The sequence below is a fragment of the Austrofundulus limnaeus genome, unplaced genomic scaffold (assembly GCF_001266775.1).
Source record: "Austrofundulus limnaeus strain Quisiro unplaced genomic scaffold, Austrofundulus_limnaeus-1.0 Scaffold1269, whole genome shotgun sequence".
Taxonomy (NCBI): domain Eukaryota; kingdom Metazoa; phylum Chordata; class Actinopteri; order Cyprinodontiformes; family Rivulidae; genus Austrofundulus; species Austrofundulus limnaeus.
In genome coordinates, this window is record NW_013953671.1 from 91,557 (window position 1) to 102,091 (window position 10,535).

Sequence of the window (10,535 nt, forward strand, 5' to 3'; positions counted from 1 at the left end):
CACGCACACACGCATGCACGCACACACACACACACACACACACACACACCTTAACAATCAACATTGTTTAACTTTGTGTGTGTGTGTGTGTGGTGGGGGGTGGGGGGGGGAACATTAGGTAGTAAAACTAAATAAATAACTGAAAGACAAAAAACTCATTTTGATCATAAAATAACAAAATAAAAAGAAGTTGTATTTAATATGACAGTTCTTGTTCATGCATACTGCAGTCGTTCATAATTTCCTACTGCATGACTTGTATTCATTCAGACACTTAAACTATTTACAGAACAAACTCTTTAAACTCAGAACATGAGTTATTTTTAACTTTTGTGATTAAAAACATTGATTTGAAGCTGTTCTGTAAATAACATTCAAACAGTACGTATAGAAACTTCTGATCAATCTATTTCATTTTCAGACTTAAAACAATGTTCAGATTTAAGCCCCGCCAACTTCTGGTTAAACCACACCCACATCCAGTTTAGGCCCCGCCCACTGCGAGTACAGCTACAGATAATTTAGATGTTGAACAGATACAGATAGTGGTGTACTCGCTCATCCCTACACTAACARCTTGTCTTTGGTAGTCTTGTGATTAATTTGTCTGTTATTCAGTAATATTCAGTAATTAGTCCATGACAACGTGTCAACTGATCACCGTACGGTCGGGTTCAACAGCTCAAAGTTTCTGTTTTCTCTGAACGCCTCCTCCTGTGCTTTGTTTTCAGGTAGGTCCTAAAGGGAAAGTCATAGGGATTGATCACATCAAAGAGCTGGTAGATGATTCTATAAACAACGTGAAGAAAGACGACCCCAGCTTGGTAACATCAGGTCGAGTCAAGCTTCTAGGTAGGTTTCTGCCTGAGTTTTTAAACTGTGTMAAACTACTTCTAAAGCAGATTATATAATCCTGTCACTGGTAGAAAACACATGGTTGTCACACAGACAGTCTGCAGCTCTAAATAATTGAGTAGAGACCAACTTACAGACATCCGGTACTTTCTTAACTTTCAGAAAACACCTGGTATAATAATCTGGTAATACAGATTACTAAAATAATCTGTATTATAGAATGTATTGTAAAATATTACATCTGGAGCTTGTTTCTACCAGTAGGATTTGTCATGAACAGCCTGCTGCTTGGTGCAACACCTGACCTGGTTGGTCCTTGATGCAAGCRGTGGTCAGGGCCAGACTGGGACAATAATCCAGGCCTGGCATTTCATACCATCCCAGGCCACCACCAGTGGTGGATAGTAGTGGAGTACATTTACTTGAGTACTGTACTTAAGTACGTTTTTTGAGTATCTTTACTTTACTTGAGTAATTTTTTGGGGGGATACTTATGACTTTCACTCCGCTACATTTCTAGAAAGCTTGTTAGTTACTTCTTACTTTTGGTTCAGCAGAGTTTTATAATCCACCGGACTCTGAGGATGTTCATAAAGTTGTTCAGTTTTGTAGAGAAAAATCAGATCACAGACACACAAAACTAAAGTCTTTTCTGATGGAAACTTTCAGGATTTAAGAAGAAAAATAATGGCAGTCAGTAATGGTTACTGTTTTAGACCAAGCAGAGGGAAAAATGATGGAATCATGACAAAGAAACAAAACAAGACTCCACATCACCAGGATTTATTATTCTTTCTAACAGCAGCTGTTGGTGCAGTAAATACTGGTGATGTGGAGTCTTGTTTTGTTTCTTTGTCATGATGATGGAAGTATAAAACTTATCGTTAATATACATTAAAAATACATTTACTTACAGTAAATATGCCCCTGGGTGCATTTATTTGGTCCTAGGACTGTTTTTTTAAGAAGTACATACCCAAAGTTGAGTAAAAGAAACCTTTAAAAAGTGAATTTTGCATAATAGGAGTTAATAAGAACTCGTTTAACAACCAGTCCATGCTGATTGGTCCAGATTTTAGACACAGCTGACTGAACAACCAACATCTTTAGCATCATTGTGTGATGATTTACCCTCTTTAAGAGTTTGATAATCCTCTCTTTAATTTCACCTGACATCTGTGGTGTTGGAGCCATGGTCCATGTCAGTCCTGTTGGTGCAACAAGGTGTGATCACTGCTTTTTACCTGCAGACTAACGAGCAGATCTGATCTGATGCAGTGTTAGTTTACAGGCTGATTCCATCATTTTTCTCTGCTTGGTMTAAAAAATTAACTGTTACTGACTAACATTATTATTTTATTTATTTTGGGTTAATGTTTCTTAAAGTCAGAAAGTTTCCATTAGAAATGACGTTAGCTTTGTGTGTCTGTGATCTGATTTTTCCTACAAAATGAAAGAAGTGAACGAGGATCCTCTGAGTCCAGTGATCCCACCCTGTTTCAGGGGTTGTGTGTCGATACATCAGGTGGTTTCTGTAAACTCACTCTGAAAACAACTCAGTAATGTACTGATATTACAAAGTGTAATCTGTCCTTTTGAATACTTGAGYACTTTTAAAGGCATGTACTTTTGAATACTTAAGCATTTTCAAAAGTAAGTACTTCAGTACTTTAACTTGAGTAGATTTTTGACAGAGTAACTTTTACTTGTAGCTGAGTAAATTTGACCCTGAGTATGAATACTTTTACTCAAGTACTGGAGTTGAGTACTTTGTCCAGCACTGGTCAAGGTGAGCACCCTGAATACATGCTGTGTGTCGGAGCAGCTGACTGTGAACATTCAGGAGCTACTTTGACGGTTGATGGTTGAGTGTGGGCGTGTAGAGGCAGAACCTGAGGAGGACCTTGGTCCAAACTGAGGTGAACCTCTGATCTATAAATCTAACAGTTTGAAGGTGTGCACCGCACAGTTTATAAATCAATTTTTTTTAAGCGTCTGTCACTTTCAGCTTTTGGCCGTACGCTCCCTTTCAGTATGATTTCCATGCAATCCTTTTGAAACGAGGCCCCTGGCCATGTCCAGACCCTGCAGCACAGCCAGAACTTGCTGCTGTGTTTTTCTAACTTTATAAAAGTTTTTCTTTATATAAGTACTTGTTGTGACCCAGGAAGACTGGTGTCCTGCAGGAAGAGCTGTCGACTGTTGCTGCTGAGGAGGGTTTGTCTCTGGATGACTGGGTTTCAGATAAAATGTCCCTCTTGTTGTTTCAGTGGGAGACGGGCGGATGGGCTACCCAGAGGAGGCACCGTATGATGCCATCCATGTAGGAGCAGCAGCTGCCTCCGTCCCTCAGGCTGTGAGTCTGTCCACACGCTTCACCTGTCTGATTTAAACAGAGAGCGTCTGAAACATCAAACTGAAGAATGATTTTTGTTTTACTGACAGTCACTTAGTTTGGACAGCTCTCTTTAATGTTGTTAAGGTAACTGAGTGTTATTATCTCTGAGCCCACCCTCCCTCCGTTGGCCTCCTGCAGCTCTTGGACCAGTTGAAGCCCGGCGGTCGGCTGATCCTGCCTGTCGGGCCTGCAGGAGGGAATCAGATGCTGGAACAGTACGACAAGCTGGAGGACGGCAGCACCAGAATGAAGCCCTTGATGGGGGTGATTTATGTGCCTTTAACAGACAAAGACAAGCAGTGGTCCAGGTGGAAGTGACTTCCTTCTCTCCCTCCCCCTCTGTCCTTCTCACAGTGGCACAGGTGAAATGGTGTGGCTTGGAGCAGGCAGGCTGCATCTTGCTGCTTGTTGACATGTTGTTTGCTTCTTCCATACCATACCCACCAGCTGCACGCTTCCTTTTGACCTTTCTTTTCCCGTCCAGTAAAAACGGCCCAACTAATGCAGCTTTGGAAATGATGCACTGATAGTTTGTTTCTTTAAAAAGCATGATTAGGATCAACTGAAAGTCATTTAGCCCAGTCTTTTACGAGATGCCCACACAACCAGCTCCTGTTTGACTTTCATGTCGACTGAACATTGTGCATGTAAAGCTTCAASACGCTGGAGCTTCCTGTTTGTTGCTCTAACATCTGTGTTCTGGTGTTTTCCTCTGCAGGGACGAACTCTGAAGAATGACAAGTTTAAACCTGGAGGAAACTGGGACGGGGGGTGGGCTCACACAAGCCTTGACATTTCACTTAAAGCATAATAAAACTGTTACTGAGGAACTGGAGCATGGACGCAGACGGCCCTGAGAGGCTGCAGGGAAACACTGCTTGAAGCGTAATGCAGAAACACAACATGGACTTTTTGTTTTCAGGCCTTCATGTTTAGTTTTCTGCTTTGTTTTTCTCCTCTTTTGTCTTGTGGTCTGATGTTTTAACACATTTACTTTTCAGCTGGATGAAAGCTGAATGTAGGACAATGATGGAGGCCTGAGCCTTTTACATGATTCACCTGTGTGTGTGTGTGTGTGTGTGTGTGTGTGTGTGTGTCATTAACTGTAGACATTTCTGCTTCAAATATGAGATTTCTTTCCCTGCTGCAGTATTAGAACAGAGCCTGGACACAGTGGTATTAACCCAACACTTCCTGTTTGTTGTGCAGAGCTTTTAGTTCACGTATGGAGGAACACAAAACACACAAACACACGCAGGGTTGTGTTACTGCTGCCAGCTTACAGACTTCATGAGTGACTGACACTAAATGACACGAGACTGCTTTGCCAAAATAAAATTCTAAATAAAGCAACTGAATGTTTGTTTCCTCGGGAAAAAAGCTCCACTTTTTATTTTTGTCATCTTGATGATATTTGGCTTTCACAAACTCTGAAACAACAATAAAGAGATGCTTCTGATTTTTTCTTTGTCTTCTTGTTGTGAGCAGGTTGCAGCTTCAGTCCTACAGGCAGAAATTTAAACMGCCTTCACAGTAAACTAAGCTTTTTTTAGAGAAACTAATAAACAGCCATGATTGTTCAAAACATTTTGATCAGCTCTGAATGAAACAATTTGTAAGAGTTTAAGTGGCAAATTAACATTATGACACTTTGAGAAACATTGAGCCTCAAGCAAGAGTATAACCTCCTGTCAACATAATTATAGTGTGATTTATTTTCAACTAAATGTCTTCAAACTAATGAAATATAAAGTTATTAATGAATAAAATCAGTCTGATAACAGCAGGTAAATAAATATACGACAGGTCTGGACCACTCGTTAATTTTGTGTCTGAAGAAAATCTTAGAAAATGAAAACATTGGTGATAAGTCCTAAATCACTCGTACGCACAACTTAAAAACAGATCTGTGTACGAACAGTTCATGCATGAGACCAAATGTTTTGAAAGAAAGAAATTGTTTTAGCAGATGTGGGATGAAACAGCATTTTGAGCATTTATTTGTCAAAAATAACTAAATGATGATGATAGGGACCGTAGGATAGGATTTGTTTTAATCTAACAAGAAAATAAAACTCAGATCAGTTATTCACAGTCAGATTTTCTCAAACAAAATAAATATTTCTACTCAAACACTTAAATATATCTTAGTAAATCTGAAGCGTTCAGATGATCTGTTCAGGACATGAAGCTAATCCAACACGCTGAGCAGGAAGTTCTGCTTTGATGCACCCAGATCAAACAGGTGTGTGGTTTCTCCACACACACCTGTTGGCCTACAGGTACATGCCGTTGATGAGGTAATCCGACTCCTCCGTTGTGAGGGGTCGAGCTTTCTTCAGTTTGTGACGAACGAGTCGCAGCCGACAGCCGATCATGAGCAGCAGCAGAGCTGTGATGAGAACGCCCAGGACCAGAGGAAGAATCGCTCCTGGACAAAGAAAACGTTTCAACGAGATCTGACCATAAAGAAACCAGACAAATGACTCTCTGTGAGAAAACTCAGCTGAATAACTACTGWAATTATATTATCTGATAAAACATGAACAGAAGCAAAAATTAAAAAAGCAAATTTCAAAGAACAAAAATTTTGAAGGATTTGAAATCTTGATGCATTTCCAAGGGGGAAACTTGTAAAAAAAATATTTTAAAAAGTGTAAAAGTTAAGATGTTAGCATTTAAACGATTGAAACATCACAAATTATACAGAAAAATTATAGACAGGAAACATGCTGACTCGGCAATAAAAGCTACAAATAAATGATGGTTCTGACCTGACTCTGGTTCTGGATGTCCCCCCATAACTGAAAATAGTTTGGAGATGGGGGTCTCATGGTCTGCTTGGCTTTTGGAGACTTTTGGGGCGGCTTCAACAACAACAAATAAACCAGTAAACACTGTAAACTATATACTTTTTATTTATTTATTTATTTTATTTTTGATGGATTTACCTGTCTCAGTCTGTTTGGTGGCTGGAACTGCAGCACTTGCTGGACCTGAAGATGTCATTAAGTGATTTTTAAATCTTTCAGATTTAAAATGAGGCTGAAATAAACCATTCTTACTTTTCTGGATACATTCACTGATGCAGTCAGACTCCTGCAGGAAGTTGTTGTGGTTTCCCTGGCAGCCGCCATACAGGAAGTGTTTGCATTCTCCGGTCTTTTGGTCGTAGTACCACCGTGGGAAAGTGCCTTTACACGGGCCGACCAGCGGAGCTGCAGCACACGGATCTACAGGAGACAAACAACACAGCTGCTGTAATAAACTCACTAAGATGGTTCCTACAGAAGCTAAAGGCCTCGTCACATGTTGTCCAAAAACAGCTAAAATGTAGCTTGAATTTCTTAATAACTGGAGACAGATTCCTCATTAAACTAGTTGGTTAGAGGTTTTTACATTTATTTATAAGATTGATATGTGGATGTTTGGAACTGATTAGAAGCTAATGATGGATGATTGACAGATTTATTTACTGACCTTTATTTAACGGAGAAAATCCCAATTATGAAAACTAATTTCTACCACTTCCTACAAATAAAAGTTACATTTAAATAAGCCTATCACTTTTATACTGGTCAAAATAAATTATTAATCATGCTGTAGATTATGGGGGTACTGGGCCATTTGATACAGGCTGTCAGGTCCTTGTACGACCGGTGTCAGAGTCTGGTCCACATTGCCGGCAGTAAGTCGGGCTCGTTTCCGGTGANTGTGTGTGTGTGTGTGTGTGTGTGTGTGTGTGTGTGTGTGTGTGTGTGTGTCTGCACTACAGCCAGGAAGGGAGGGGGAAAAGGGGAGGTGTCGCAGACTCGCAGCACAGCGCTTCTGCAGACCCACATGTGGGGTAAAAACAGGAGCAGGTAGAGGGTGGAAGGGAGGAAGCAACGCAGCGTACTTTTTTTATTTTTCCTGAAAAAGCTTTGGACACAGCAGCTGCTGCCTCGCTAGTTACTGTCGACAAATGTAGACACACACAAAGGAAAAAAGATGTGTGAATATTAGAGGGGACTGTCYCTGTCCGGCCAAAGTTGGTGGGGACATGTCCACACCAGTTCTTCACAAAGTTACGCTTTGCAGAAATGGTCCAAAAAAGGTAACACATACAAGTGTGCACACACAGGGTCAGACTGAACTGCACACAGGGTTCCTACAGCTTAAAACAAGTTCAATTTAAAACTTTTTAAGGATCTGCAGGAACCCTGAAGAAAGATTTTATGTATCATCATGGCACCACGAGACATTTTACTGTTTCTTTACTTGGCTGATCTTTAGTTAACCAATAAAAATCATTGTGAAGGAACTCCTCTGAGCTAACACAGCCAGTGGTACCTTGGCCAACAGAAGCCTCCTGATCTCTGGGACCTGGAGGAGGAGCAGCCTGGCTCCTGTCCACTGTGGAGATGACAGTCTTTCTGAATCCAGTTGGGACAACGGGGGCATCCTGCTCTGTCTGAACTGCAGGCCTCTGAGGGCTGGGCAGGTCCACAGGGTGGATCACTGACTTCCTGCTGCTATCAACTAGAAAACAAATAAAAAGATGAATCAGAGAGGAAGCTTTGAATCATAGTTCATGTTGTATAAATGTGACCAACCACATCAAACCAAGGATTAAGTCCCAAAATGGAGAAACAGGTAGCTTTAGTGTTTTAGTTGCAACTGTTTATTTTTATCAAAATATAATGAATAAATACCTTATCTATGGGTCGTTTAAATAAAATATCTAAAATACACTATATTGCCAAAAGTATTCACTCACCTGCCTTCACACACATATGAGTTTAAGGTACATCCCATTCCTAACCCTAATCCATAGGGTTCAATAATACGTTGGTCCACTCTCTGCAGCTGGAACAGCTTCAAMTCTTCTGTCCACCAGCTTTAGGAGTGTTTATGGGATGTTTGACCATTCTTCCAGAAGCACATCTGTGAGGTCACATACTGATGTTGGACAGAAGGTCTGGCTCTCAGTCTCTGCTCTAATTCATCACAAAGGTGTTCTRTKGGGTTCAGGTCRGGACTCTGTGAAGACCAGTCCAGTTCATCCACACCAGACTCTGACTTTGTGCTCTGGTGCATTGTCATGTTGGAAAAGGAAGAGGTTAGCTCCAAACTGTTCCCATAAAGTTTGGAGCATGGAATTGTCCAAAATGTCTTGGTCTACTGAAACATTCAGAGGTCCTTTCACTGGAACTGAGGGGCCAAGCCCAGCTGCTGAAAAACAACCCCACACCATGATGCCCCMTCCACCAACCATTACACTTGGTGATGTGTGGCTTGGATGCAGCTGCTGGACCATGGAAACCCATTCGATGAAGCACTCTGCACACTGTTCTTGAGCTAATCTGAAGGTCACATGAAGTTAGGAGGTCTGTAGTGATGGACTCTGCAGAAAGTTGGTGACCTCTTTGCACTATGTGCTGCAGCATCCACTGAGCCCGCTCTGTCAGTTTACCTGATCTACCACGTTGTGGCTGAGTTACGGTTGTTCCTAAACACTTACATCCTCTTATAATACAGCTGACCGCTGACTGGGAAACATTTAGGAGTGAGGAAATGTCACAGCTGGATTTGTTGCACAGATCATCACAGTTCTATGCTGGAGTTCAATGAGCTGCTGAGAGCGACCCTTTCTTTCACAAATGTTGGTAAAAACAGTCTGCATGCCCTGGTGCTTCATTTTATACACCTGTGGCCATGGAAAAGATTGGAACACCTGAGTCTGATCATTTGCATGGGTGAGCAAATTTGTTTGGCAATATAGTGTATAATCAGAAATAATGTTTAAAGCCCTTTTTTGAGGAGCCGTTACACCCTATTTTATTTTTCTTTGCAAGCTCCTGCAAGCTCAACATTTTTTCTCTCCAGCTGGTAAATCTTAAAATCCAAACATTGTTTTAGGTTTCCTCTTTATCTGACCTAAATATTCCTCATTACAATAACACAAAAAAGGATTCAGACCAAATATTAACGAGTTTTTATGATTAGTAAGACAAATCAAGGCCAATGTAAGGATGATCCAGGAATCAAATGTAGCTGAAAAAGCAGGAATCTTTTGGCCAAATTTGATTTAATCCTCAGCTTGATGTGATTAATCGTGAAAAGAAATATGTGAGCCATCCCATGGAAACGAGGATTAAGTCTAAAAGTTGACTGTGGAGAAATAGGCAGATTTAGTGTTTTGATTAAAACACTTGCAAAAATTACATTTTGTCAAAATATAACAAAGAAATGTGTTATCAATGTATCATTTCAATGAACTGTCTGAAATATTATCCTAAAAAAATTGAAGCACTTCTTTGAGCAGTAGCAACCAAAAACCAGATTTTGAGGAAAAACACCTTAAAATGTTGAGATTTTCCCTGTGAGTTAGTAAAGTTTCGTTTCTTTTCAGCTGAGAAATCTCAATATTCAAATACTATTTGAGGTTTCTTTTTCAAATGACATAAGAAAATCCTCATTAAAATGAGATAAAATTAGGATTCAGACCAAATATTTATGTATTATTGTAACCAACAAGACAAATTAAATGATATCTGTGGATCTACTAATGATATCAGGATGGTCTAATTATCAAAATTAGCTTTTAAAGCCAAGAATCTGAAAATATGATGAGGTCACTTTGACCAAATTTGATTTAATCCTCAGCTTGATGTGATGAATTGTGAAAAGAAATATAAACAGTACTATCCCAAATACAACTAACTCCAGTGCATGACAAACAAATCCTACAGTTTGTGCAAAACTCTTCATCCGAGCGGTCCGGACAGTGCTGCCTCCCGTCGCAGGCGTAGGAGATGTCGATACAGCAGCCATCGTCACACTTGAACTGATAGTTGGAGCAGTCACCAGTGCACACTGTGGACATAAAACACACCTTTTTTACCTGACATTTAACACAAACAAACATGCTTTGGTGAGACGGTGACCTTCTGCTTGGTGCTTTGGCACCAGAACAGTGACGGAGACGTTGTCCGAGCTCTTCTGTCCTGCCGTGTCGGTGACCGTCATCTGGAAGGTGTAGACCCCCTCCTGGAGACCACTGACCTTCAGCAGCCCCACATGGGTTGCCTGGAGCAGACGTAAACACAAAATAACTCAAAACATGAGAAACATTTAAAGAAACATGAGAACAAAACACACCCAGTCTTCTCCTGGTTACACTCCTGAAGGTGGTAAGTTGACATCAGATGTAGAACATAACACATTTTTGTTTAGGCTACAGACAGAACACACACACACACACACACACACACACACACACACACACACACACACACAC

The 10,535-nt window shown here is 40.6% G+C and overlaps 2 protein-coding genes across 4 annotated transcripts in view; one reads left to right on the top strand and one right to left on the bottom strand.

Annotated features, from left to right (window-relative positions):
• The window catches only part of pcmt (protein-L-isoaspartate (D-aspartate) O-methyltransferase), a 15,166-nt gene extending 10,454 nt beyond the window's left edge, over nucleotides 1-4,712 (top strand). Inside the window, exons 5-8 of one of the 3 annotated variants that reach the window (XM_014031552.1) lie at nucleotides 732-852; nucleotides 3,126-3,211; nucleotides 3,392-3,517; nucleotides 3,972-4,712. In XM_014031552.1, the coding sequence (XP_013887006.1) occupies nucleotides 732-852; nucleotides 3,126-3,211; nucleotides 3,392-3,517; nucleotides 3,972-4,064 (426 nt within the window). In that variant the 3' untranslated portion in view covers nucleotides 4,065-4,712. Of the gene's footprint in view, nucleotides 1-731; nucleotides 853-3,125; nucleotides 3,212-3,391; nucleotides 3,616-3,971 lie in introns of all 3 variants that reach the window. The other 2 variants (XM_014031554.1, XM_014031553.1) reach the window with 2 other exon arrangements.
• The window catches only part of lrp11 (low density lipoprotein receptor-related protein 11), a 10,708-nt gene continuing 4,784 nt past the window's right edge, over nucleotides 4,612-10,535 (bottom strand). Inside the window, exons 3-9 of the mRNA XM_014031550.1 lie at nucleotides 10,183-10,324; nucleotides 9,986-10,111; nucleotides 7,586-7,774; nucleotides 6,319-6,486; nucleotides 6,205-6,249; nucleotides 6,028-6,120; nucleotides 4,612-5,684 (exon numbers count right to left, since the gene is read on the bottom strand). Coding sequence (XP_013887004.1) covers nucleotides 5,530-5,684; nucleotides 6,028-6,120; nucleotides 6,205-6,249; nucleotides 6,319-6,486; nucleotides 7,586-7,774; nucleotides 9,986-10,111; nucleotides 10,183-10,324 — 918 coding nt within the window. The 3' untranslated portion in view covers nucleotides 4,612-5,529. The remainder of the gene's footprint in view (nucleotides 5,685-6,027; nucleotides 6,121-6,204; nucleotides 6,250-6,318; nucleotides 6,487-7,585; nucleotides 7,775-9,985; nucleotides 10,112-10,182; nucleotides 10,325-10,535) is intronic.